At 48.1% G+C, this 27,730-nt stretch overlaps 2 protein-coding genes across 10 annotated transcripts in view; one reads left to right on the top strand and one right to left on the bottom strand.

Moving 5' to 3' along the window:
* The window catches only part of WASHC1 (WASH complex subunit 1), a 38,317-nt gene extending 26,335 nt beyond the window's left edge, over positions 1-11,982 (top strand). For 2 of the 5 annotated variants that reach the window (XM_063395029.1, XM_063395030.1), the window contains exons 3-11: positions 616-727; positions 1,421-1,567; positions 6,141-6,277; positions 7,204-7,339; positions 8,419-8,623; positions 9,102-9,266; positions 9,440-9,598; positions 10,203-10,271; positions 10,838-11,978. In XM_063395029.1, coding sequence (XP_063251099.1) covers positions 616-727; positions 1,421-1,567; positions 6,141-6,277; positions 7,204-7,339; positions 8,419-8,623; positions 9,102-9,266; positions 9,440-9,598; positions 10,203-10,271; positions 10,838-10,989 — 1,282 coding nt within the window. In that variant the 3' untranslated portion in view covers positions 10,990-11,978. Of the gene's footprint in view, positions 1-615; positions 728-1,420; positions 1,568-6,140; positions 6,278-7,203; positions 7,340-8,418; positions 8,624-9,101; positions 9,267-9,439; positions 9,599-10,202; positions 10,272-10,837 lie in introns of all 5 variants that reach the window. The other 3 variants (XM_063395027.1, XM_063395031.1, XM_063395028.1) reach the window with 3 other exon arrangements.
* On the bottom strand, positions 11,938-27,670 carry DDX11 (DEAD/H-box helicase 11). Of its 5 annotated transcripts, none has more exons than XM_063395023.1 (26): positions 27,448-27,669; positions 27,133-27,357; positions 26,560-26,646; positions 26,119-26,276; positions 24,985-25,027; positions 24,359-24,466; positions 23,752-23,839; positions 23,084-23,286; positions 22,317-22,469; positions 22,169-22,215; positions 21,310-21,389; positions 20,100-20,144; positions 19,915-19,982; positions 19,478-19,516; positions 18,897-19,020; positions 18,249-18,386; positions 17,670-17,782; positions 17,259-17,331; positions 16,789-16,892; positions 16,105-16,254; positions 14,139-14,207; positions 13,868-13,968; positions 13,358-13,442; positions 12,706-12,781; positions 12,396-12,550; positions 11,938-12,269 (listed from the first exon to the last, which is right to left on the bottom strand). In XM_063395023.1, exons 1-26 carry the CDS (start codon positions 27,607-27,609, stop codon positions 12,240-12,242), a joined length of 2,724 nt encoding a protein of 907 aa, XP_063251093.1. In that variant the 5' UTR covers positions 27,610-27,669; the 3' UTR covers positions 11,938-12,239. The 5 variants fall into 5 exon arrangements, 3 of the variants coding, with proteins under 3 accessions (XP_063251093.1, XP_063251094.1, XP_063251095.1); XM_063395024.1 differs by having other exon boundaries at positions 18,249-18,383; XM_063395025.1 differs by lacking the exon at positions 11,938-12,269 and adding an exon at positions 12,872-12,908 and having other exon boundaries at positions 12,412-12,550; positions 27,448-27,670.
* Between the last annotated feature and the right edge of the window lie 60 nt (positions 27,671-27,730).

Raw genomic sequence — 27,730 nt, 5'->3', positions numbered from 1 at the left:
TGTAATTATAATAATATTGTAATGTAATGGAAAATAACAAGAAAAGAGAGAGAAATGAAACACAAGAAAGACAAGTGATGGAAATAAAAACAATTGCTCACCACCAACTTAAAGAAGCCTGTCCAGTCCCTGAGCAGTGGACCCCAGGCAACCTTCTCCCTAATTTATATGCTGAGCGTGATGCCATATGGTCTGGAACATCTCTTGGGGCAGTTGGGATCAGATGTCCTGGCTGTGTCTCCTCCCAGCTCCTTGTGGTGGGGTGAGAGGCAGAAAAGGTCTTGACTCTGTCTAAGTTCTGCTCAGCAATAATTATATCATCCCTGTGTTATCAACACTGTGTCTGTTGCCAGTTTTCCATCTTTCTGTGCCTCAAACAGCCACAGGAACATCATGCTGTGAGTCATGGACTAATCCTACTTCGTGGTGGAGAACCTAAAGCTCTCAGTAGGATGGATACAAGCGTGTCTCAATCAGCACTGTTTTGCACTGTGAAACAACCTGGTCCCCTGAAATTCACATCCTTCTCTGAGGGCCTGGGAGCTGGCTGTTCAAAAAAAACAAAAAACCACTGATTCTGGATTCTTCAGCTTGAGAAATGTTCTTGCCTCCTAGGATCTCTCAGCGGGTGGAGGCCAGCCGGGCTCAGCTCCAGGCCATTGGAGAGAGAGTCACACTTGCCCAGGCGAAGATTGAAAAGATAAAGGGCAGCAAGAAGGCTATTAAGGTAGTGACTTCAGTGAAGGCTGCATGGCCTCTTTTCTTCCTTTGTACTTTACTCCTGATGTAAGCTCTGGAGAAGAAAAGGTGCTCGGCTGCTGCAGCTGCTGCCCACTCACCTCTTTGTGCCTTGCTGCTGAGCAGGATTGTGGTGAGAATCCCATTCCCGATTTGGCCAATTGATGAATTTTAGACCCATGAGCCACACAGCTGGAGGCTCTTCGTAGCCTTTATAGGTTTCTGTCCCAGCTGCTTCTTGAGAAAGAGAAAGAGAAAGGACATGTGGTGAGCTAAGCCTAACACCCTCACTTCAGCCTCGTAGACACTTATTTCAATGAAAGCCGCTGTCAGAGAGCCTCCCTTTAGTGCATTTAAATCCCATTGAGCCATGTAAGATTCTTTTCCTGTTCTCGCTCCATTTTATAAAGAATTTCCAACTCCTTTCCTGCCAGTGGAAGCCTTTTTGCCAGTAATGTCCTAGTACATTTGGAGAGAGAGAAAACCTCTGGCAATTCCAGTTTCAGAAGTGGCAGCGTGTGCATGTTTGGGTCTCTGCACATAGCCCTTAGGAGCCTATTGATTCCAAGACTGTCCATTCCCACTGTCAACACAGATTGCATTTTACTCCTCTCCATGTGTTTCTGTATCATAGGATTGTGTAGTTGTTGGGATTTTTCAGTCCCTCCTTGTTTCTCTGTAGGTATTTTCCAGTGCCAAGTACCCAGCCCCTGAACGGCTGCAGGAGTACAGTTCAGTTTTTGCTGGTGCAGAAGACCCAGCTAAACAGAAATGGCCAAGACACAAGATTCAGAGCAAACACCGAATGCTGGATGAAAAAGCTCTGCAGGTAAGGAGGAGAACAGACCTTGGGAAGGACAAGCAAAGAGAATCTGGAGGCTGTTAATCTCTTTGATAAAGTGAGACAGTGCTTTGGAACATAGACTAGGAGTAGAACATATTTTCATTTGGCTGTCGGTGGGGAGAGTGTGAGGTCAGATTGGGAAGCTTGTGGAGATGCCAGCTGGAGAGGACCATCTCACTACAAGACCTTGTCTGGGTGGCTGTCAACTGCCAGGTCTCTGGAGCACTTCCATTTCCTGAAATGCTGCTGTTTCCTGCAGCGGTCTTGATGGGTGGTGCTGCCTGGGTTTAAGGCTTTGGCTGTGCATAGCAGGGCAGCTGGGATCAAGCTCCCAGTAGTTTCAGAAATAGTTTCTGAAGGCTCTGATACAACTTCTGGTGAGTGGGGAAAGGTAAGAAGGCTTGTGAGCATTTCAGGAGAAAAAGGAGTCATTCATTAGGGCATTTTTCTGCCCCAGGAAATCGTTGCATTTGGACATTGTCCCTGGATTGGGAGGAGAGGAGGAAGAGTTGCCATGCTTAAAGTTTAAAGGTTGCCATATACGTGCTGTGTCTGGAGTAGCAGATGCTACTAGATGCAGCATCATACAGATGTGCTGTTCCTAGCAGGTTAAGGATCAATTTGACAACTTCCCTGCTATCCACCCCTAAAGAGACTTCCTTCCTCATCCTTGTGTGACTTGGCCAAAAATAAAGCTGCCACTGAATAATTTATCATGCTAAAATTTCCTGAGTGTTAATGGAGTTGAGATCTCACTCAGTAAAGTAGTTATGAATATTTCAGCCAGGCCAAGGAAGCAGGATTGCTGGCCTAATGGACAGCTGGCAAACTGGAGCAGGGTTTCTGCTTCCCTCCAGTCCTGGCAGTAGCACTGGCAGAGCTGCATGGGACATGCTGGTGTCTGGCAGGGAGGCCAGTGAGTGCTGCTGTCTGTCTGGTGGCCCCATCCCACTGGAGTGTGGGGAGCAGAGGCAGGCAGGGAGTGGACAGGGAGAAGGGCTCCCACCCTGAAGTGCTGGTGCGAAGTACAGCCCCTTGCACAGGGAAGGGATTGAGCTGTTAAAAAGCAGTGTCCCACAAAGAGCAAACGGTGTGTTTGTTCAGGTGGCTGGCTCCACGCACCATTCCCCACAGCCATCTGCCTGAGATGCCACCTCTTCCAGTCCCAATCTCTGTACCACTGCCCTTTGTGTTCTGCCCTTTGTGACTAAAGCAGCCATCACCACAGGGACTTTATTTCAGGCCCTGGGGGATATTTGTTGCTCACCTCCTGTGACCCATCTTCTGATCCTCTTTTGGGACTATCGATCTTTCTGTGGCTTTGCTGAGTCTGCCTCATGCAGCAGTTGTCACTCTTGCCAAGCTCACACAGGAGCTCCTGCAGCTCCTCTGTGGGAATGGGGGATGCTGCTGTCAGCTGTGAAGGCTGGAGGGGCTGATGTGCTGAGTGGGGCTCAGTGTGGCCAAGCTCCAACCACATTCCAGGGGGACAGGCCCTTCTGAGCACAGAGTCTGACGTGACTTGCAGTAATGAAATGTGACAGGGAGAAGTCTAATGTTTGCATTTATGCTTTCCTCAATTATTCAGGCCTTTCAGCAGAGGCTCATTGCCTGTTTTCACTTCTAATGAGAGTTTCTTTGCTGCGAGCAGTCGCAGTGGCTTTTGCTAAACTCCACTTGCACACATGCACACAACAACTCATCAGGAAAGCAAACACTCTTCATGTCAGTTTGAGGGGAAGTGGTGGCAGCCTGTGCTCAACCTTTAGGGTTTTTGCTCTGGCATGTAAGCAGCTGAGTTGCAAATGTGCGTGGTTCTACAGTTAATTTTAAATGCTTCCCCCTTGGAATTTCTTCTTGCCCTCTCCATCCGAAGGAAGTGAAAACTCAGATGTTTAGAGGATGCTATTTAGGTTGGTAAGGTACGAGTGGGTAAGTGCCAGAAACACAGTGCTTGTGGTAAGCTTGGAAAACCAGTTGCTTTGCACACTGCAGTGGTAGTGGCAAGGCCGGGCTCAACAGGGAGCTGGCTGCAGCCCTGTGGAACTTCCCAGGCACTGGTTTCTCACTGCCTTTGTAGTAGGAGCTGTGTCTGGGTGCTGCACGTGCCACTCAGGAGACTGGAAAACAGGGCAGGAGATATGGTCTGCCTGGGCTTTGGAAGAAGTCCAAGCAAAAGTTACCATCCACTGCTGGACTAATTTTGCTAGGCTTCAAAAGTGTCAGTAAGTTGTCATGTTCTTCTGAACTCTGCCTCCCCCAGAGCCCATTCTGCCTCTCCCAGAGCCTACCATAGGCATGTGGAGGCTAAACCAGGTTTTTGTCACTTGCTCGTCTTGAAGTGCTTTCCCACATGGCCTCAGCACTCCACTGGTGTGGGGGGAGTGCGATTTCTGGTATGTCACACCAATTCCCTTTGTAATAGTGTGTGTTTGGTTAAACTGAAGAACCAGAGTGACTTTATATATTTTTAACTGTAGGTTCCAAGGAAGAAAAGTGCCTGAAAGTGCAGTGTCCTTGGGGATATGATGCTGCCTGGAGCTAGACCCCAGGATGGCGTGTTTGAGCATTCAAGCACCCCACTATGACTTCAGTATGTCAAGGTTGCCAAACTTTGGCTTAAGAGCTTAATGTTCCTGTACGAAAACTCATTTTTAAATGGCATCTTAACTTGTGGAATTCACAGTTGCAGATGTTTTTGACAGTGTGCGGTTTTTCCAAATTTCAGAACAGATCTAGGTATTTGAGTAAGACTAGCACTTTGATGACATTTAAATTAAAAGGATTATATTTCACGTTTTGGAATACTCATGCTTAGTGCTTTTCTAACTGCCTTAGATGAGGTTTGTAAGTAAATGTAGGTAATGGTTGCTTTCTCACTACACCCTTAAAGTGATGCATAATCTTCCAGTGCTAACTGAAATCTACAAAGAGAGAAATAAAAAATAAAAAAAAAAAGTAAATGACTTGAGGGCTAAGTGTGTCTGAACAGTTCCTGAAAAAAAAGTCAGTACTCCCTCATGCTTAAAAAATTAAACATTGGGAAATGAATATTAATGATCAAAAGAACTTTTATTTTTGAGTCTCTGCTTCTACAATCTCTAAATAAGAATTTCTATATTTTTGCCTATCTGCTTCTATAAAAAATAGGTGTTAATTTCAAGGTGTTAATTTCAATGCATTTTTCACAAGTTGGAACCTGAATTGAATCAAAACTTTACAGGTCCTTTCTTATAGCATTTTATAGTCTCAGAGCATCATATAAACTCTTAGCAGATTAACTGAACTGTGACTAAGCCATTTCCTTGGATTTCTGGCTACCAGACTCAAAACTGAAATTTCAATCAGCAGGAACTTCTTGTGTCACTGAGATGTGGTCTTAAAGCTGAACCACGAGTGGTCTCCATTTCTCCCATACAAGTACAAGGAGGGAAGAGGGACTCAGAGAATGGGGTGGTGCAGGGATGCTGGAAGTAGTGAGGCAGTAGGATGCTGTGGACAGTGTTTGGAGTGGTCATCCTCTGGTGGCAGAAGAAAACCAGAGGTGTGGCCAGTTATTTAACCTGGCAAAGTGCTCTGCTTTCTCCTGGTATGAAGACTTACTGCCTTGTAGCTGCTGCTTGCCTTAAGTGTGAAGAACAGTGAAGAGTTGTGAAGAGGCTGACAAGGGGTTTGCGGAGGGGTATGAGGTGGAGGTTTGTTCATCCTGAACTGTCTCTGTTCGGGAACTGATGCCTTTCCTCCCTACAGAACAGAGTGCTGTGGGGGCTAAGCTTCATCCCCCTGAGCATGTGGCAGCAGGCACTGTCACGCCAGCTGAAACACTGGTCTGATGTGGGATGGCAATTCCTGTGCTCTATAAAAGTCAGGCTGTTCAGATGTAATAAGTCCTTTTTGAAAGGGATCTCTATATATTATGCATGAAGTTTTAGAACCAAGAGAGAGAAGATTTCAGTTCATTAGAGTTGAAAACTCCTGCAAATCCCTCAGGCTTTGCAAAACCATCTGGCACACGTTCCACCCTGCACACTCCTTTCTGCCTGATCTCTTGCCTAGTGCAGAGATCTGTTCTTTCCTGACCTCTTTTTCCTTTGCCTTCCCTGCATACCCCACCAGTGCAATCACAGCTCTTAAAACATCAAGCGGAAGCAAAAGAGGGGAGGTAATAGAGACTTGTGGGAAACTCTGCCTGCCTGAAAATGTAATTGGACACTGTAACAAAAGCCTTTTAGGCTGTGGTGCTTGATCCCAACCTCTGACTATAGAGCGGGAGTGGTGGTTTTATTCTGGTGGATCCTTGCCACAGTAACACATGTTCAGTATCACCCATCCACGGCACCAAAAGCACTTTCCCTGAGTCTGAGCTGCTGACAGTTGTCACGAGCATGGGGTTGCAATGTTGTCCTTGTGCTTCCTAGCTCAAAGGGAGGTAGAGAGGGAGCAGTAGAGTTCCCAGACCATACAGTGCATTCAGCAGTGTGGGTTGTGGTGGCTGGGGAGAGCTGCCTCAGCAGCTGTGGTTCTAGTGTCTTACCACCTTTTATCTGTCTTCTTGCAGGAAAAGCTCAAGTATTTCCCTGTGTGCGTGAGCACCAAAATTCACCAGGAGGATGATGCAGAAGAAGGCCTTGGCAGCCTTCCCAGGAACATCAGCTCCCTCAGCTCCCTGCTACTCTTCAATACCACTGAGAACCTGTGAGAGCTGGAGCAGTGTTGTACTGCTCACCTGCCCCTGTTTGTCCTCAGAGAAGCTTTCCCTTCCCCAGGGGTAGCAGTGACTGCTTGTTTTCCTGGGGATGTTACCTACTGGGCTCTTGATAGGACAGCATAGGACTCTGCTGGCTTCCAGCTGAGAAGCTTGCCTTCCCCGCTCTTTGCCTTGGGTGGAAGCAGTTATTTGGTCTGCACCTGATCCTCTACTCACCTGATTCAACCCAATTCTGCACTTTCTTTTGCTTAGTTCTTCCTTTTGTTCCTCTGTAATTCCTCTGCAGCCTTAAGATACGTTGTCACTCCTGCCCTTCTCTGCCCTATGTGCCAGCCTAGGTACTGCTTCTTCTCCTGACAGTTCCTCACAGCATTACTTTACTGCTTTTGCTGCTTTAATGTCTCCACCACCTCCCTCCCTGCAGTTTCCTTTCCCACTGGGCTTTGCATCATGGTTCTTCCTTCTGTTCTTATTGAAGAGCTACTTTAAGCTCTTCTTGAGCTTTCAGCTGCTGGACCTTCTCTTTCTTCTCCTGAGCCATGGATCATTTCTCCTTTTTGACTGGAGTGACTGGACTTTGAGTGACAAGTCATTGGTGTCCTGCTGCAGACTTAGGATGGTTTCAGGCCAGGTGGTGGAAAGGGGAGAGCTTGGTCATGGTGGCACTACAGTGGGGCTTTGCTTTAGAATTAGACTGGAGGCTGCACTGGTAGGGTAGGAAGCTGCTTGCCTCCTGGTTACGGAGGGGAAATGCAGGAAAATTGAGCTAAAAGTAGGAACCTGGAAGGCCTAACATGTTCCATCTTTGTGAGTGAAGTCAGGTCTCCACCTCCAAGGCCCTCTTGTGTACACTGTTTCTTCTGGCCTTGGCTATTAAGGCAGCATCACTAAAATACTTGTTCCCTGCCCATAGGTACAAGAAGTATGTGTTCCTGGATCCTCTGGCTGGAGCAGTGACCAAGACCCATGTGGCTCTGGAAACAGAGACAGAAGAGAAGCTCTTTGATGCACCTCTCTCCATCACCAAAAGGGGACAGCTGGATCAACAGGTGAGATGCAGGTGCTTACACTTGGGAGGGTTGTACTCAGCTCTCTGAAAAGAAAGGGCTTCTAGGGTGGTGAGAAAGCAGGACAAGAGCCTCCTACAGGGCTGCAGAGTACCTCGGTTATCAGAAGGCCCTGCCTGGTTTTGTGTTTGAGGTCCTGATGTGAGCTTGATGGGTGAGACAAAAGCCTCACATTTGGCAGGCTTGTTCTCTGCTAAAGCCTTTGTTGAGTGATGAGAGTAATGGGATATCGACTCACCTTGCTGCTTGACCTCGGGGCTGTAGGGGGGTTTGGAGGATATATCACTTGATCAGCTCCGTTGTGCAAACTCCCGAACCTCATGTGGACTCTGTGAGTGAGGTGCCACTGCTAGAAGGTCCCTGGGGTGAAGTGTGATCCCCGTCATTCCTGCTGGGAAGGGGTGCCTGCTGATGCAAACAGAAGGGCCAGCCAGACTGAGCAAAGGGCTCTGCTTGGTGTGCACATGGGGCAGGCAGCACACCAACATGTGACTGGTACCTGACAGCTTATAGAGGCTATACCTGGGCTGTCCTGGCTTTGCTGGAGTGTCATTTGGGGCTGGGAAAAGGAGCCTGAGAATCATTTGCTCATCATGGACTGGAGGATATAATGTATATATATAGTGAACAAACTCTTCATTCACAGTGCACATTCACAGTGCACCACTACTCTGTTGATTGTGTGTTAAACACAAAAGCAAACCCCTGTAACTAGTGGGTTGTGCTTCTGCATTTTAATCTTTGAAGTGGTTCAGACACTGTCCTCTTCTGGAGAAGAAGGGACTGGTTTATTTAGGCTGTAGCAGTTAGTGCATGAACCCTTCAGGATTCAATTGCTGCTACGAAACTAAGAAGAGTCCTGCACTTTCTCCTCGTGCAGTCTACCTTTCCCAAGCCTGGTCTGCAGGAGGTAGCTTCTGAGCACAGAGGTGTAGGGGTAGCTGATGTACCAAGATACACCAGCCCAGATTGCTGACTGCTACCCGCATTGTTCTCCGCAGTGCCCCTGTTTGCAGCAAGCACATAGTCACTGCCTTACCTTGTTGGTTTGGGTTTCTTAGGTCGCTGAAAATTACTTCTACGTGCCAGATCTGGGCCAGGTCCCTGAGATTGATGTGCCCTCCTACCTGCCAGACCTGCCTGGCATTGCTGCAGATCTCATGTACAGTGCTGACCTGGGCCCTGGCATTGCACCCTCTGCCCCCAGCAGTGCTATTCCAGAGCTGCCCACTTTCAACACCGAGTCAGTGGAGCCTTTGCAACCAGGTATTTTCAATCCCTTATCCCAGGATCCTATGAAGGAGGAAGGCAGGGATTGCTAGAAAGTGGAGATGAGGCAGAAAGTCCCTTGGTAGAAATTTTAAGATGAATGTTGGGTTGATGATGGATGTTGCACCTCTGGCTTAGGCCTGAGTGAAACCTGCTCAAGTTCTGGCGTGACTGCAGCCCCTTTACCTCCTTCCCCCTCTCTCTGCATGGCTAGGGAGGAGGGAGCGCAGTGTGGAAGGACTTGGTGAGTGTCTGTCTGATAGGATGCCCTTGTGCAAGTGGGATGCAGCTGGGGAGGAAATCTCAGACTCTTGCCTTGGCCCTGCCTGCTGTTAAGTGGTGCACTGGCTAGGAGTGCTCTGCTGCAGGTGCTGAGGACTCTGATCTGTTGCTGCTGAGGTATGTGAAGCTCTGAGCTGAAACTCAATGTGCCATCCTTTGGGACTCTTTGGATACAACTTCTTTCATATTTCAGATCTTCAAGATGCTGAGCTATTGCCACCTCCTCCCCCTCCGCCTCCCCCACCGCCTCCTGTTGTGCCAACTGTGGTGCCTCCTCCACCACCCCTGCCCCAGCCTGCAGCACCCTCGGAACCGGCTCAGACAGTGAGTGAGGAGAGCAGCAGCACCGTGCCTGCAGGTAAGGGCTGGGCTCCTCCACAGCTGCACCAGCCTGTACCTTCCCAGGCTTCCACCAGAGGGGGAGAGCTGCAGTGGGAAGAGACGCTGTCAAGGTATTGGAGTAGCCCTTCCCATGGGAATTTGGCTGGTGCACTGACCCATGGCTGCTGTCTGTCATTCCTGTCCCTGCAGCTTCAGTCCAAGGAGCCCCAAAGGAAGTGGTGAACCCCTCTACTGGGCGTGCCAGTCTCCTGGAGTCCATCCGCCAGGCCGGGGGCATTGGGAAGGCCAACCTTCGCAGTGTCAAGGAGAGGAAGCTGGAGAAAAAGAAGCAGAAGGAACAAGAACAAGGTGCTGGGCTCTTCGGCAGAACTGCTTTTCCTTGCCCAGCTGGGGGAGGTGTGGGTCTGGGGGCAGGTGGGCAAGTCAGGAGCACAGTGAACTTACAGAGCAGAAAGGAATTGTCTCTCTTCACAGGCTCATACAGGTCTCAGGTGTTCACCACTCAGGCAGAGCTATGTGAACTTGCTGAACCCCACTGGCCCAAAGGGCATCTCTCTCAGGGCTTGTGGAGAAGTTTCACATGTGGTGCTCAGGACCAGACACACAAATTAAACCCTGGGAGCCAGGTGGGACAGGGCTGAACCTGTTTAGGCATCTTGGATGAGGTAGCTGGGGAGGGGATTGATGGAGCTGCTCTGGCAGAATGAGACTGCAAATGCCCAGCCCCTGAATTAATTCCACTCTTGGTTTTCCCTAGAAGATGCCATTAACCCTGCTGTGCCTAGAGTGTTTACCTGACCTGAAAATGGACTGTAGCTTTGGGGTGTCAAACAAAATTAGAGGTTTGGAGTTTTTTTCTTTACTCCGAAGGCAGTATTGCAGGGAAATGCTTTTGCCATAGTGCTTGGCTCAGACTAATCTTTCTTCGCTGACTAGTTCTGCTCTGTTTCAGTGAGAGCTACGGGACAAGGTGGAGATTTGATGTCAGACCTCTTCAACAAGCTGGTGCTGAGGCGCAAAGGTACTGTCCTGCAATGTGGGCTGCTCCTTTCCCCTAGGAAAGAGGGAGAGCACTCCCTGGCTCCTGCATTGTGTCAGCCACAGCTTTGGAAACAGGACCAGATATTTTCCTGGGCAGTGTACCACAGTATAGTTAGGAGTGCCTTTACAGGGAATGAGCAGAGGAATCTCCACCTCAGGTCCAGCTGGAGGTACTAGAGGGGTTTGTATGTTCCAGAGGATGAACCATGAAAGCTACCTGTGAAGAAGGGACAGCAGACTCTTTTTTTAATCCAGTGCTAGAGCAGCTGGGCCCACTACCTGTATGGGCACTTGAGATGCCCTGAGGCCATGGCAATGTTCCTAGGGCATTTAGATTGAAGGTCACACCTCAGCACGACAGCAGGGACTTGCTCAGGGGGAGCTGTAGTTAAACAAGACCTTGTCACAAGTCTGTGGCAGCATTAAACGTGTTGGCCGTTCTAGTTACCTTGGTGGTGAGAGCATGGCTTTCCCCCTCTCATTTGCTGAATCTCTTTGGTCTCTAGCCCCCAGGTGTCACTCACTGGTGATTTCCTTCCGTCACAGGTATTTCAGGGAAAGGACCAGGAGCCTCTGGGAACAGCGATGCTCCTGGCAGTCCTGCTGGTGCCTTTGCTCGTATGTCGGACTCGATACCACCCCTCCCACCCCCACAGCAGCCCGTAGGTGAGGAGGATGAGGATGACTGGGAGTCATAGATGGCATCCATTGAGTACTAGTGTGAAACTGTTGCTGTCTGAAAAATTTCCATGAAGTTGAAGGAAGCAGGTCCTTACTGCCTACACTTTGGTAAAAGTGGGAAGTATCATCAATTAAGATTGTACCAAGGGAAAGCCCAGGTGTCCAGCCTTACAGCCCAGCATCAGCAGCCACAGGCTGGAGGGCACCAGCTGCTAAAAGCAGATGCTCCCCTCCCTGAAGGCAGAGCTTGTGCAGACCATGGGGTTTGGACCTACTTAAGGGGCAGGTGACTCACAATGGAAGTTTCTCAGAGGCAGCTGTTTCTTTCCCTGTGCGGCTAATTAACATACACAGAGTGGGTAACAGCTCTGTGCTATAAGTACATACTTCTTGTGAAGAGCCTGGAGAGGTAGCATCCAGCTGCTGAAACTGGAAAAGAAGCAAACAAAGCTCCTGGGACAAGACTTGCTCAGGATGACAGAAGTAGGTAGGAACAGCTGAGGGATTATGTGGCCTGGTGTTATTGCTGCTCTCCAGCACTGACCCATAACCCTGGAAAGAACCCCAGGAAAGTTAAAAGTTACTTTGAATTCAGAAGCTTAGGGGTTTAAAAAAGCAGAGCAATCCTGTGCTTAAGCATTATCAAAGAAGTGCTGTATTGCAGCCATATCTTTATTACCCTTGAAAGAATGAACTGCTTCAATCTATTGGTTGCTTGAAGCAAGGTAGAAAGAGGGCGAGAAGAAATGTTACCCACAGCTGCTCCATTACCACTCTGTGTTATTTCAACATATGACATAATTTAGTGGCCTGCTAGTTTACAATTACGATGAAAAGCTCAGTGATGGCACTGGTCAGTCAGGCCTCCTACACTTGGTGGTTGATGGGAAAAACCCTGTGTGTTCAAGTCAAAATAATTACTCCCCATACTTAAGTGTACTTAAATAATACTCGCCATACTTGAGTGTTTTTATTGAAAGTATTTAATCAATTTAAATAAAACCTTAACAACTGTAAACAAGTAGGTGCCTGCTCCTACTCTCTTCACCTGCCTCAGACCTACAGCCAGTTTCTCTCCTGGCTGTGGTGCTGAAGGCTGTCTCACCATCATAACACTCAGATACCGAACAGCAAACATCCACAAAGGAGGCAGAAGGCAGAGATTTTACGAAGTCCACGGTACAGAAAAGCAGCAACTTGTGTTACTTTACCTAGTCTTCAGAGGTGTTAGTCACACTGACGAATATCATCTGTTCTCTGGTCCACGTCACAAAGCATCCAACCTGCCTCGATGAAACTGGGAACACACAAAACCAGGCAGTTTGTCCTTGGCCTTGCTTTAAAGGGAGGGCTTGAAAAAGGTCCAGATGAGGACAATGGGTAACGGTGTTGGTAGCAGGACATAAGATAGATGAGTTCTGACCTTTCTTAACTCAGCAAACGCTGATCCAAAGGCAGGTTTCACCTGAGTCCTCTCCCTGATCCACTGGGGCAGTTTGTTAAAGATGGCAGGACGTGCATACCTGTGGTCCAGGAGCAGGACGCTTGCGAAGTCCTTCTGATGGCGAATGGCTCTGCCTGTACAGAGGATAAAAACAAAGAATGGCCCAGTCAATTGTTGTTCCCAGATAAGAATGATCACATTCCCATCATCTGTAATTCATCCTTTTTTTCTACCCTCCTCCTTCAGTGTATTTTGTATCCCCCAGCCTGTCTAAGGAAAGATGAATTACCTATTGACTGGTTTACTGCCTTCATGCACAGGTTTTCAATCAGCACTCTGCTTGGTGCGTGGCCAGCAGCTCTGGGCTGGAAAGAAGAAATAGGCAAGTCTGAGTACAAGACAGATGTAAATCAAATTGGGGAGTCTTAATGACAAAGTGAGGTAAATACTTTTACCCCTGCAGGGTGAGCGGGTGGCCAGGCAGACCATAAGCTGAAAGTAAGGAGATACAGAAGAAAGGCTGCAGTCAGAAAACTCTGTTGAGCACTCACAAAAAGCCAACCCAAGGTCCCCTTGAAGGCAGAAATCTTGTCCACAGGAACAGCACCTCCAGTGAGCAATGAGAAGGGACAAATGATCCTGACAAGCAGCCTCTACCATCCTGCCACCCCCTCTGGGTCGAAGGTCCTTGCTCCCCTGGAACTCAAGAGTTGCCAGCAAGTCCTAGTGGCATTTCCCTCCAGCAAACTTCCTCCCGGTGTTTAGGGCCACCTGTTCAGGAGCACCTTGGAGAAGGCTGTGCTCTCAGTACCACACCGTCTGGGAGATGAGGGCAAGCTCAAAGAAAATAAAACCTCTGAAGGCAGCTCTGGGACTCGTGTGCTGGGAAGTTAGTACTATAATGCAGAGTTAAAAGAGACAGAGGTGCAAGTGGCTCTTACCATTGTTTTGTCAAGCCAAGTCATTTTTTCCTGGAGTTCTGGAGATCTAATGTTGGGGTAAGGCATTCCCACCATAATCACACACCTGCAAGGGAGGACTGCATTATTCCTAATGTTTCATCCTAGAGCACTTTGCCAGTAGACTGATAAATTAGAGGTCACTGCACCCCTGAAAGACAGCCAGCCCTGCAAACCAAAGGCAGCAATGAAGCACAGCAGTCTGACAAGCCTGTGCTGAACAGAACTGCAGAGGGATTCAGGGTGCCAGAACAAGGGAACAAGGGAACAAGGGATTATCTAGCACAGCAAGCCTAACTGCATTATTCCCGGGAAGAGTGGCCTGGACAGGTGGGTTTTACACCATCCAGCAGACCCTCCTGTTGCATTAAGCATCAGCTAAGACACATGTTCCCCAGGATTTTCTATCTGTGCAAGTACTTATGTGCCCATCGTGCCTGGAGGCGCTACACCACAAGCCAGAGCTGGCTCTCCAAGGAGCAGTCACCTTACCTTCCCAGGTCATCGGAGAAATTTATCCCTTCACTCATTTTGCCTCCAACTACAGAAAGCAGCAGGGCCCCTGTCATCTGTCCTCCTGTCTGGCTGCAGCGCTGCAGGAGAGGGACCAGCAACTTAAACCAGGGCAGAAAGATATCTGTGCTTCAGAAACCCTCCCACACCTAGGCTAGAGCCCTCTCTCCTTATTAAAAGTGCTCTCCTTTGCAGCTTTCTCTTAGCGCCTGGGCTGCCACCCTCCCACCAGCCTGCCTACTCAGCTTACCTTTATGCACTTGGCATATTCCACCAGCACCTGCTCCACCTGGTTGGCTTTCTTAGGCTCCTGAAAGATCTGTCAGGCACAGTTCATCAGTTACAGCAATAGGAAGCAAACAGTTTAAAGAAAGCAAATCATTTTACCCCCATGCCATTAAACAGCATATGTAACTGAGGTCATGGAAGGGAAAATTGCCTGAAAAACTAACTTAACCAGTACCTTCCCTCCACCCTGAAAATGCACTACAACTCTTTTCTGGGCTCTGAAGGGAGCAGCAGCCGCTTGTGCCCCTCCAACGTTCCCTTTCAGCTTTGACAGACTTGTCCAATACTGCAAAAAGTTAAAATGAGCTGAGAGGCAGAAAAGCAATGTGCACCTCTTGCACCTATGAATCAAGACTCTCTGGGGTCAGGAGACTCTACAGCTGCAAGATCTTGGAGGACAGGGACAGGACCAATCAATTTGAATCATCAATTAATTCCAAGCAGTGGCTTCCCTTGCCCAGTGAATAAATTAACTTTACATGCAAAGCATAAATAAAGTAATATTTCTTTATGTTATTCTAGCACACTTAATTAGTTACTGAAAACCTCTGCAGTTAATTAAGCTGTATTTTTATAGGTCCTGTACCTTGGCCTAAAACACAAGTAATTTTCCTATTAAACAAGAGGTCTAACACCTGTCTTCTCTGTAACAGTGAAGAACCTACAGAATGTGTTTTCCTTTGGTTAGCAAGAAGTAATATCAAATTTTACCAGTCAAAAATCAGTCTTTCAGTAGAAAAATAAGTGGCAATTACAAATATAAGCCAAAAGCAACTTACTGAAAAGTAGCTATTTAAGCCTCTGATTTAAATTAACTTTCCCTGTGTAACTTATATATAATCTCAGTGTGATCTCACCACAGTAACCTCAGGGAAGCCTTGAACCGGCCCCTGCTAAGATTTGATCTTGTGTGTGGGCAGCTGGAAGTCACACTTACTGCAGTTATACCCAATTGCCTTGCTAATGCGTATTTGCTGGAGACTGCAGAGGCCAAACAAGAACTGGAGTTGAGATTTGGAACAAATTGTGTGTCGCCCAAAAGCCTTGGAGGAACCAGAGAGAGCACTGAGACCCTGACAGGACATACCTGAAAGGCACTCAGAGTGGTAACTACAAACACAGAGAAAATGAAGCACGGTGCTTCCACCCAAAAAACCTAAAGGCTGCCCCGTGCACCAGAATGCCAAGAATCATGAAGGCTGTGAAATGTCTGAGACTGTGGTAAGTTGTTTAGCTTTTGGTAAAAAACAGAAGTCACAACCAGGGTGTATGTAATTTTTCTTTCCCCTGGCACACGATCCAAGATCCCTGCACCGCAGCCTGAACTGCCTGACTTCTAATCCAGCTTTCAATTACCTGTGAGAGTCATTGCAAAGATCATATACTTGCAGTGATATCCCTATTTAATGTTTCTCATTGCTCCTTCAACAGGAGTCACCACTATTAGTCTTTCAGTTCTCATCTCTGCTTACAGCAGATAGCAAAATGCCATTTGTCTTACGAACTACAGTGTTGTCTCACTCTGCCTAGCCCTTGGCTGTGCTGGTCTGTGCTCAAGACACACACAGATGAGCCTTGGAGAAACAAATTCCCTGTAGGAGCTCAACCTGAACAGCTCCCCCAGCCACAAGAGAACAAGCCTGCTGGCTATGGAAAGCACAGACTGTATGCCCCCACGGCCACTACACAGACCATGCACTTCAAGAATGTATAGCTGCAATCAATCTCATTTAGATCGCAGCTCAGTGCTCAGCCACCCGGGAAGTGTCATTTATTCGTTACTGGAGGGATTAGCTGGATAAACATCCATTCTGCTCTGCTGTGCAGACTTATGGGAACAACTCGGAGAGAGGCCTGGAATGCATATGGAGTTGTTTGGTTTTTGACACCTCCATGGAAAATACCAACTGCCCTGGCTGCACAGTCACCTTCTTCTTGGCTGCCAGGCGGGAGAGCAGCCCTGTCTTCTCCCAGTGTCCATACACCTGCTTCTCGTATTCATAGGAGGGGAAGAAGCACACCACACCTCCCGGGATCACATTGCACAGGTTGCAAAGGATTCGACCTGTCTCATCCATCTGCAAGAGAGATTAGAGCATATTGCAGCTGACAGGAACCCCAGCTAATGCTGCTCCAACTCTGTTCAATCCCAGGACCACACCTTCCTTAGGGGAGGAAAAAATGTGAGACTTAGGCCAGGTCTGTGAGAACTCCCATGGGGAGCTGGGCATCACTAAAAAGCTCTTCGCTGCTTGGCCTTCTTCCCTAGCCCAGGCCAGGGCTCTAGAGCCATGGTCATTCAAGAAAAGAGGGTTTGCCTCAGTGGATGGAAGCTGTCCCAATAGCACAGATGTTGAGAGCTGGTTAGCACATGTGGTTGAGATTCAGCAGGGGCAGGGCAGACCTAGTGTTTGGCCTTGGGTGCTTAACTGGTCTGCCACAGGAAGAAGGAAAAGGTGCCAAAACACCTGCAGCTGCTCCTGTGGTTTGGGATTTCCCTTGCCAAGGCTTTTGCTCAGCCCATCGCTTAAACAGAGAGTGTACCCTGCTCTGACATATAACCATGTGAAGCAATAAAGAGATCCCAAGGATGGGAACAAAGACAAACTGACCATCTGAGGCAGGTCTCTGGTCTGGTAAGTGAACTCCAGCTGCTGGTTGGAAGGACCACTGCAGAGGATGATGGGTAAAATATTTTCTGGAGGAATCACATGTCCTGGAAAAAAAACAAGTACTGAGAGTCAACATCACTACTGCTGGCACAAACCCCATGAGCTGAAGAACTCTAATTGCATTCAAGTGACAGAGGCAGACGTTTGCTTGGCCAAGCCAAAGTGCCTAAGTCACTCAGCTGCACCAATTTCCATCCCCCCAGCCCCTGGGAAGAAGGCATGGCACACTGCCTGCAAATACCAGTCAGGGCCACAGGGGAAGCTCAGAGTGAAAGGGAACTCACACCCCCTTTGCTACCCTGATTTTTAGAAAAGATGCCACGTTGCTTTGAGTGCTGACAGAATAGTGCTAAAAGCAAACTGCAGCCCGTGCAGCTGCTGAGCCCTCCCTGCCAGCCCTGCACACGCACCACAGGAGAACTCCACGATACGGGCAGGGTCCACACCAGCACAGCACAGCAGCTCCTCTCGGAAATCAGCCACCTAAGATCCACAAATCAAAGACAAGTAAAATACCAGTGTCCCAAAAAACTCAACACAGGCAACACCAGCACCAAGGGCAGCCCCAGCCGGACCCAACAGGGGAGCGGCAGCGCCCTCTGCCCGCAGACAGCGGCACTGACTTTCCCGCAAACACCCCCGTGGCGTGGTCCCTGTGGGATCCCTGGCCCTGCAAAGCGACAGTGGCATCACGAGGTCCTCCAACTGCTCCCCGTGCTAACTCTAACCTACCACAAGCTCAGCCTGGCTGCTCTCTTTCCACTCCAGCTTGGAGATAGCACCACCGACCTCCTGAGACCCCAGCATCCTTATTCCCTCACCGGCTGCATGGTGCCTCCAGCAATTATGACAGCACGGCATTCTTCCACAACCTTGGCAAAGTGGACAGCTGGATTCAGCAAGAGAAATTTGAGGCTGCTCTGACCAACTGTGCCTGGGAAGAGAGAACAGCATTCAGGAGCTAGCTGTGACACGTACTCAGGGATATGAGAGATTCTCCCTCTTGACCTGGGCATTCTGGCAGGTCCCCACCTCTCAAAGCAAAGACTTTCTGTGCAACACTGACAGAGGCAGCAGCAGGTAGTGCCAACCTGGAAGTTACCTTCTGCTTCCTAATCACCCTGGAGCTGTACAACAGGCGCAGTAAATTGCAGGACAAAAATTGACATCCAAAGTGGAAGCAGACCTCTGCAAACCCTGGCCCCAATGCCCTTGGTCAAAAATTCCCTGGGGGTCATAAGCATCCTCAGACAGACCAAGCCTGCCAGCCTACATCACAGATGGCACAAATGTTGCTGCAGGTTCCCCACAGACGCTTATGTCTCCTCCCTTAGTGCCAGTGAAGTACCCTGCTTGTGATTGACTCCTGCCACCTCTCCCCAGCTCACCCTTTCCAGTACCTTGCCTGTTGAGAATGACTCTGCCATCTTGGTTTGCATTTGTGAGGGCCGAGAGAAATCCCTCAATCTGCATCAGTGGAGAGGCAGTTCGGAGTTGGTCGTGCTCAGCCTCCATGGGAGGGTTCTGGGGGGCACCTGCTGGCCCAAAAAGGAAAGGAGAGGCAGGCAACTTTGGCCACACTTCGAAAGACAGGCACAAAACATGCTCGACAGGAACAGAATACTTGGCCTACATAAGCAGGCAGAGAACAAAGATCCATTACAAGGGAAAACCCAAATTCTGTCTCATTGCTAAATAAAAAAAAAGTAAAAGAAAGATCTGGTTTTTGTGGATGGCACCACTAAGCAGAGCTATTACAGACAGTAGCTCAGCTCCCAGAGCCAGCAGATCACGAAAGTACAAAGCTTGAGTGCATGCATGTGGTGGGAACATGGAATTACATTATTAAACTTGAAAGGGACCTCACTAATCCAATGTACAGTTGCCTAGGTCAGCTAGTGAGACCTGTTAAAAAACACCCAGGCAGGACACCTTCTTCAGTCTCTCATTCTGCAAATCTGCCTCCCCTCTTTCCTCATGCAGCAAGATGCAGGTTCCACATCCTCACTCTGCTCACAGATGTACAAGGAGAGGATGCCTGAACTCACCCTCCTTATCAGATCCCTGCTGAAGGGTCAGGAGAAAGTTCTGCAAACCAGCCAGCCTCTGGTTCTCCTTGTTGGTCTTTACAGCTGAGGCAGGGCCCCCATAACGCTCCACAAACCCAAAAAGCTGCCAAGCAGAAGCCAGAAAGAGTAAGACTACCAACAGCAAGAATCAGAGAAAATAAAGGCAGGTTTGCCTGCCTACCACAGATTAAGTTCCTTAGCAGGTGTTCACAAACCAGCCTGATCAGAATGTATCAGCTCCCATTACCTTCTCCCACCCACTGAATCAAAAGCAAAACAAGTGTCTGATGTCTGTTCTTCCAGTGCAATGCAGCCTACTTGGCTGGCAGATTTGAGGCCAAGCAGCACAGAATTGGGATACCGTGGTAAACCACATTGTATGTTTCTCTTCTGGACAAGCAAAAGTTAATCTGCCCATATAGTTCTTTTTATACACCATTTTGTTTGCATAACAGCATGGAGAAGACAAGCTCCCACCAAGCTGCTGCATCTTCCATCTCAAACTCCAGGTGTGAAACAGCATTGGAACACTGCTGACCATGAAACCACAGGGCAAGTACCTTCCTGCTGATGAGGCTCTTCTCACAGTACCGCTGAACCTGTTGGCGGAAGACAGGAAAATGAACTGGCATTCAGCACCCCTTCTCCCGTCCTGCTGTCCTTGATCTCTGTCCAGCAAGGCTGTCACTTGCTGTACATTTGGGGAGAGGTGCACAGCTCTTCGTGGGTGCTACCAGCCAGACAACAGTTTATTACAATGGCATTCCGGACTGGAAACACACAGTGTTAAGGTGCTGTGTTTGGAGGTTCAAGGGGGTAGTTAGGTTACTGGAGTAGCAAAATTTCTGCATCCACAGCCCTTACAGTATAGCTTTGCCTACAGACAGCTAGAAAGCAGATTCTGCCATGTGGGCTTTGTCTCTACTTCCAGCTCTCATACACATGCCAAATAATCTCAAGTCACCACCACCTGTGCCCTAAGAGACATTTGCATTACCTTGAAGAGGTTGATGTTGTCAGTCTGGCTCTGAAATAGAAAGTCGTTGATGGATTTTAGTACTGTCCCTGAAAGAAAAGAGGGAAAAGGAGAAAAGAAATTATTATCTCCTGCTGGGCCCGCACCCCTTACTGCCCACACCCATGTCCCTGACTAATAGCTCCAGCAGTTCACTTCAGTCTCACCTGTTTGGGAAACTGCCTGACATCCAGGATTCTGGTTCACATTACCTGTAAAGCATGAAACCAATTCAAGGAAGGCTTGAATCTATCTCAAAATTAAGCAGGAAACTAAAGACTGAGCTTGATAGGTACAGTGCACAAAAAACCCAAGAAGTAACTGCACATCTGCAAAACATAGCTATACAGACAAAACACCAGCTCCCCACTCAGTTTTAATTTGCCCTGTAGAGTAGCCCTACACTGTAGAACAAATGTGCTGCTGCATCCTAAGGAACACCACCTACATTCCTTCTGTGGCAGGAAGCAACAGGTAGGGTGGGTGATCAGAAATGCCCACACACTATGTAGTCATTGTGCTGCAAAGACACAGCAAAGGGACTGCAACACATCCCTCACCCCTCCTCAATGCAGGAGCAGGGAGCTGGGAAGCATAGAGGCTGACAGGCAACTGGGAGGAGGGGAGAAACCTAAGGAGACCAACATGCCCAGAGCCCAACAGCCAGAACAGGATTAATTGCTACCACTCACTGCATTCTGTGTCCTAGTGTTTAACACCCCATCTCACATCTCACTTTTGCAGCCCCTGCCCCAAAGGGCTGCATTTCCCCTGGCATGGATGAAGTTCTATATGAACTTAGGACATGCCCTCCTCAAGACACACTAAGATCTAGCAAACAGATCATTGGAGAAAAGGAGCCCTGCAAATTCCTGTGGACTGAAAAACAAAGCAAAGTAGTATTTTCTCACAAAGGAAAGACACCATTCAAGAAAGATTCACTCTGCAGATGCATGCTGACACACACAGGGGCCTTGCTACCAGATGACCTAGAGATTTATTTCATGCAGTTCTTGTGCTACACTGTTATACATCTGTTATACATCTGTTGTATTCCTCACTTAACATCTCACATCATCCCCACACCAACCGTATCTCAAAACCACACAGAAAGAGAAGGAAACTGCCCATACCAATTACAATGTCATCTGCTACTACTCCTCAGCTAGTGAAACAAAGAGAAGGGTTCAAGCAGACACCAGTCAACTTCCTCACATACAAACCAGCCTCAGAAATAAAACTACTGGCATCTGAACCTGTACATGAACAACATTTCCCTGCCATCTCTGCAGAGGAGGAAGGCGGACAGTGTCCTGAGGAAGCACTAACTAGCTCAGAGTTTATCAGTATCCCTGGAGACACAAGAGGTTTGCTTACCTCCCAGCATGGCCACAAACTTCTCCAGTAAATATAGGATCTGCTTAATGTACATCAAGTTCTTTGCCTTCAAATGTTTCCTATGAAAAATGAGACCTCTTTAGGCCCTAAAACCTCTTCAGGGACTAACTGAAGCAGCTGAGCTGCAGAAACAAATACCTGAACTGTTCCTCATTTTGGAGAGACAGGAACTAAGATTTCTTCTCAAGTTCACTCTCCCTGTTTGTGACAGAGCACAGTCTTCTGGATATCCTGCCCAAGGTCATCCCAAAGCACTTACCCATGCTTCCCCCACTGTTCTACCATTGCACTTCTCCTTGCACATTAATTATAGTTGGTTTATTACAGTGGCAGTGATGCCTGAAAGACCCTGTTGCTAATAATGCTCCAAAAAGTCAGAGTTATTAGCATTGAACACAACAATCAGCCACTGCAGGGATGGCAAGATGCAGAGCCAAAACCTACATACAGCTTCCTCCTCCTCAGAGCTTCCTGTTTCTACCATAATGCCAGTCAGCACATGAAAGACTAAGGGAGAGATGTGAAAGACTGAATCTTTTGAAACTCTGCATCACAAAGTGTAAGTGATTAGAGGAAAATATTGAGAAAGGACCTGAGCGTATAAGGGGAAAACAGAATCCTCAGGGCATCCCCTTCTCACTGCTTAATGCCAGCTCCAGGAGTGTGATTTAGACGGATTCTAGACAGGGATAATGAAGCAAGTGTCTTTTCATCTGCAGAACTCTCAATGCAGTAACTTTCCACTGGGGTAAAGCAAGAAAGACCCTGCAGGCACAAGGCAAGCCAAGGCATCCACAGACCTTACCTCTGCTGAGCTGTTTTCCCCCAAGATCCTCACCTGTATCGCTCCATGTACTGCAACAGCTGGGAGTGGGCACAGCACAGCTACACAAACAGAAAGCAGAAGCTGTTGTTACAAAGGAGAGAAGAAAAGGCATTTTTGAAGACGACTTCCCTCTCCATTAGCAGGCCAGGATGTGACTCACCTGAGAGCCACTGACCTCGGCACTATGGATACAGGTGATGGTGTCTATGAGGTTGTGGGCCTCGTCAATGATCACAACCTGGTCCTTCAGCTTGATCCCAGCAGCATTCCTGGTAGGCTCATGCAAAAGCATCTGATAGGGCAGCACCACCAGCTACAGGAGAAGCACACACTGCCCTGATTCCAGCTTTCATCCTTACAAACTTAAAGCATTCTACAACCACTCATTAACCTCCCAGAGCAGAGGGCCTTGCAGAATTCAGCCAAGTGACTTATTCTTATTATGGGAAAGGTAGGAACAAAACCAGGAGCGCATGCTTGCGAGGGGCACTGGGATGGAAGATGAAGAGAAATGATCATGCTAAAATTGCATATGGGCTCAAGTTACCTTCCACAGCTCCTAAGCTCCTTTGCAGCACTGAAAGCATGTCTTCAGAGAGAATCCAGCAAGGAAGAAGAGTGGTGTAAGAGCTAAGAGTACACTTGTGTGTCAGTATTGCCTCACATTTGCTGAACTGTTCAAGTATTTCAAAATGCTGAGACATACAGCATCCTTATGAACTTCTGATGGGAATTCTCATTTTCCTTTGCTTTCTGAGCAGAACTACAGCTGAGAGAAACACAACCTGTTTACAGACTTCCCCAATCTAAGTAACAGTACTAGAGGGAGCAGGCCATCAGTTCATTCTTAGAGTGCCTGGCATTAATGCCACTAAAACTGGTACCTTACTAAACTTACTTACCTTACCTTACTTACTAAAACCTTACCTGGGCAGCAGGGATGGCAAATCGACTCCCATAATACGGGCAGGCTTTGGTCTCCCTTCCCAAGGACACCAATTGCTCAATATCCTTCACTTCCACTAAAACCTCATCACGGAGAAGCTGCATTTGCTCATAGGAATAAAATGGGCACACGGTGCGACTCACACGTCTCTTCTTCCCCTCATTCTCCTCATCGCTCCTCTTTTCTAACAGCAGAAATCAAAAGAAAGCTATTACCAACACACACAACAGCCTAGAACAACCACTTTGCATAACCTCATGGATTTCAAAGCAAGCTTTGTCCTTTGTATTCCTGACATATCACTTAGTTTAAAATTATTCAGCAGTAACATTTCCATCTCCATGGTGGACACTCCTCTTTCTAGTTAGATTTAGCATGTGACATCTTCCAACATTTCTAGTACTGAGTTAACCAACACAAGTATCTTTCCGTCTTGACCAGAAGTTCTGACCAGCTTAAGACATGCATAAAATTCATCCTGATCTCAAGCATAGCCAGGAGATCTGGAAAAGCACCAAGGATTCCTGTTCCTCCAACCTGGCATGTCCAAGTTCCTACTACTCTAGCTAGAACTGACTGGCAGTGCCCACTGTCTCCATGCTCTCATGACACCTTTTTTATTGCTTCCCCAGGCTGGGAGCATTCCTACCATGTTTGTTCTTTTGCATCTCCATGCAGCGGTCATTGATGAGCTGGAGAGCACCCAGGCGTCGCACCTCCTCATTCACACACAGATTCTGGCACGTGCAAAAAGAGGAAGAGGAAGGGAGTCAATTCACAGCTGAGTGCCCCCATGAGCACCCTCTGCTGTAAAACAGAAGATTTTCTTTAAAGCAATCTCAGGCCTGATTCCAAAAAAGAGAAGTCTATCAGTCAGACATTGTACATACTAACTGCTACAAAACCCATAGAAACTTAGGAGAAAAAAATGAGAAAAAGAAGGCTCACAGCTACACAACAGCTTCTAAAATATGCTGCCAGAAGTACTAGTCTACTATGATGAGTCCCTTCTCAGTGACTCAGACATCTGTAATACTCCATATTAGGAAAGGTAAAGCATATTCTTTTTTTTACATCAAAGAGTATATGACCAAAACAGAGTTCACAGAAAAATGTACATCACACAGATCTGTGTTGTGACCCATGGCTACTTTAGTTTTTCAGCAGGAGACTCAGCCAGTCCCCAAGGTGACTTCTGTGGACCCACACAGCTCCTGGCAATATGTTCTGGGTCCCTTGAGAACACCGCCACGTACCTGCCTGGATCCCAAGGTGACCAGACGCGTGTCTTTGCCAAAAGGGCTTTTCTGCACCTCACGCACAAACTGGGACAGCTGGGAGTGAGTGCGGCTGCAGTAGTAGATCTGCAGTGAGGAAGAACAAAGGGAAGACAAGAACACGGAAGCCAGTCCCTACCTACGACCAATCCTGTAAGGAAGCAGCCAAGCACTTCAACAAGGTTCACCTTGCTCAAGCATTCAAAAGCACAAGGGAAGGCACATGTTCGAGTTCACCTTAAAACTGATGAGGCCAAAAGCCCCGTCTTTCTTTTCTCCTCTGCATTTGCCTTTGCTTCCATTTAATTTTCCAAGTTCTCTACAAAACTCACCATGGGAGAGTAATAAAAAACTATGTATTGCTGTATGCTTTTACAGCAAGCCACAGCAAAAACTAGGCAGTGCTAGCACAGCAAGCTGCTCAGGCAGGCCAGAAGAAGATGAGCACAGCAGAACTAGCTGTCTTAATCAACAAACCTGGCAGGTTTTGGAAGCCAGTTCCAAAATTCTTCTGTACTTTCTGTTGGAAAGGTGCAAGGAAGCCGTAATTCTGCTCACTCCTACACTATTCTATGAAGTGGCACTATTTAATTTCCTCATCTCACCTTAGTCACATGCTCCTCTTCTAAATCATCATCCTCTTCCAGCCTAAGGAAAGAGAAGGCTCAAACAGTTTCAGCAGACCACTGCCAAGAAGAATCAAATGATGCTCCACAACAAGACTGAGGTCTCAAGAGAGATGATTAAGTCATCTCAAAACGAGCCTCAGAACTTCTCAGGTGGTAAAAGGAAAACTAACTTTTTTAAGAACAATGTGTGTCAAACCTTTCTCTTTAAAGGAAAAATCTCCCCTGAGCTGTGCCTTTTTTCCAAGTTCAAGTATGTTTTTTTTTCTTTTGATTCAGGGGCCTCTAAGCCTCAGGCATAAGATAATCAGTGCTATACTTTTCTTTTGTGAGCTTATTTATTTATTTATTTTTGTGAAGCTTTACTATTAGAAGCAATTTACCACTCTCCAGATCTTGCATAAAGAAAGGCTTCAGGAAAGCATTCAGCTGCCATAGAGCTCCTCAAAGGCAACAGCAGTTTAATGTTTGATAAACTAACTACATATAAAAAAAGTAGCCTAGTGTTCTTCAGTTTTTAAGACAGATGGATCTAGACAGTAATTAGTGCATTTGTAATTTAAATGTGTTTGACTTTTTGTGCTGAAGCATGGCTTCTGGCTTTCTGCATAAAGCAAATGCATGAGACAAAAATCTGCATGAGGTTTTCATGCCAAAGTTCTGGTCTTCAGAAATGTGAAGATCTCTGCCTTTAGAATATCAAAAGATCCCAGTGCTAATCTGCATAACTGAGAGCTTCCTCTGGTGTCCTGAGTTCTATTCTGCTTTTCTAACACAAGGAACTTGATCTCGAGTCATTCACTCAGCATCCAGAGGCACTCTTTGGGAAGCTGGGCATGGATAAAGGCAGGACACCACCACACATTTTAAGACGCACTTCCTAAGAAAACACTTGAAGTCACTCAGATCAGTCTAACAAAAGTTTAAAAAAAAAAAAAATCCCCCCAAACAACCAATTAAATAAAACCCCAGAACAACCACCTCCTTACACTGTTCGAAAAGGTGAAAAATACTTTTTAATAAAATCTGCACAACTTCTTTTATCGGGGCAAGACAAAAATTAAACAGAAGATGTTTCCTTAGCATGGAATCCCATCAGTCCCTTGTCCTTACCCAGATACCACTTTCTTTTCGTCATCGCTCTCATACTCGGCAAGAATCAGCTCCTCCTCATTGTGATCCAGCTGGTCTAGAGCACCCTCCCCAGCTCCCTCTGAAAGAGCCTCCTTGCTGAGCTGAAGAAGGCGCTTTGCCTCATCCTCCTCACATCTCTGGAAGGAACATAAAGGCACAGTATTTCCCATATAAAAAGAGAGTAGCACAGGGGCTGCTTTATGGCATGGACAGGTCAGAAGACAGCACAGTCCGCCACAGAAGACTGAAGTTGTTCAGTCCCACAGAAGGCAGCTGTTACCAACAACCAAAGACTTTTTTCACACGGACAGTTATGAAGGGGAAACATAAAGGACCTTCTCTGCAAAAGGCCTGCTGAACTAATAGACATTACTGAAGGTAACCAAAATAGAAAGTTCTGATCTTTGTGGAATAACTCACCTTCCTCTTTGCTGCGTATTTTAAACACACATTGTACCGAATTTTCTCAAGATGATCTTCTCGCTTTTTCCTTCTAATCTGCTCTTCCTGCAAAAAAGGGAGAGTGTAGGCAGGATGAAGTGTATTTAGTCCTCAACCCTTGGTATCACTACTTATGCTCCGCGCACAGGAAAGACTAACGGAAACAAAACTGCCAGTACAGAGTGCCGTTCTCCCGGACTGCTCACCTACTGCGTGTTACTCTGCTCAAAGCAATATAGTTTCCTGTCTTAGGCAACCTGCAGGCAAAGACACGCCACCACCAAATTTGCGTCACGTGTTTTCCACTCATCATCCAGGATAGAGGAACAGTTTGCCCAGAGAGCTGGTACCGTTCCCTTGCCGGGAGATGCTAAAAAAAGCCGCCTGGACACTGAGTACCGCGCTCTAGGGACTCTACTCGAGTAGAGAGGCTGTTCTAGGTGACCCCCAGGGGTCCCTTCCAGCCTCAGCCATTCTGTGACTATGTGCTGTCAGCCCTCCCGATCCTTTCCGCGTTATCACCCCGTCCTCTACACACGAGCGCTTCTCCACCTTCAGCCTGTCCACCATGTCCCGCTCCTCTTTCTTCTGCACGAAGGCCGTGACCCAGTCCGGCTGCCCGGCCGTGTCCGCGCTGTCAGGCTGTGCCTGCTGCGGGGTCAGCCCATCCTGCCCACCGGGTCCGAGCGCCAGCAGCCGCCCCTCCTCCTGCCGCCGCTTCTCCTCCCAGTCCCGGAGCCACGACAGGGCCCCACAGATGAGACTCAGCGATTTTCCCTGTCACGGAGAGCCAACAAGGTGAGGAGCGCTGCCGCCACCGCCGCGGCCCCGCTCGGCCACAGCCGCGGCTTGGCCCCGCCGCCTCACCGTGCCCGTGGGGCTCTCGAAGATGCCAACCCGGCCGGCCTCCAGCGCGTCGTACAGCGCCTCCATGAACTGCTCCTGGATGCGGTACGGAGTGTAGGGGAACGGGAACCGGACCGGCGCAGGGCCCGCAGCCGCCCCTCTCTCCATTCCGCCGCTCTCCATCCCGCCCCGCTTCGAACCGGGCCCCGGGGCCGCCCCCGCCCCTTCCCGTGACGCGACGGAAGGGCCGCCCCGCGCCCTGTCCGCACAGACCGCCCCCTGCCCAGCTCCCACACCCGGCCCG

The sequence above is a fragment of the Prinia subflava genome, chromosome 4, assembly GCF_021018805.1.
Source record: "Prinia subflava isolate CZ2003 ecotype Zambia chromosome 4, Cam_Psub_1.2, whole genome shotgun sequence".
In the NCBI taxonomy this organism is placed as follows: Eukaryota; Metazoa; Chordata; class Aves; order Passeriformes; family Cisticolidae; genus Prinia; species Prinia subflava.
The sequence above is the reverse complement of the archived record's forward strand: the minus strand, read 5'-3'. Positions and strand labels throughout refer to the sequence as shown.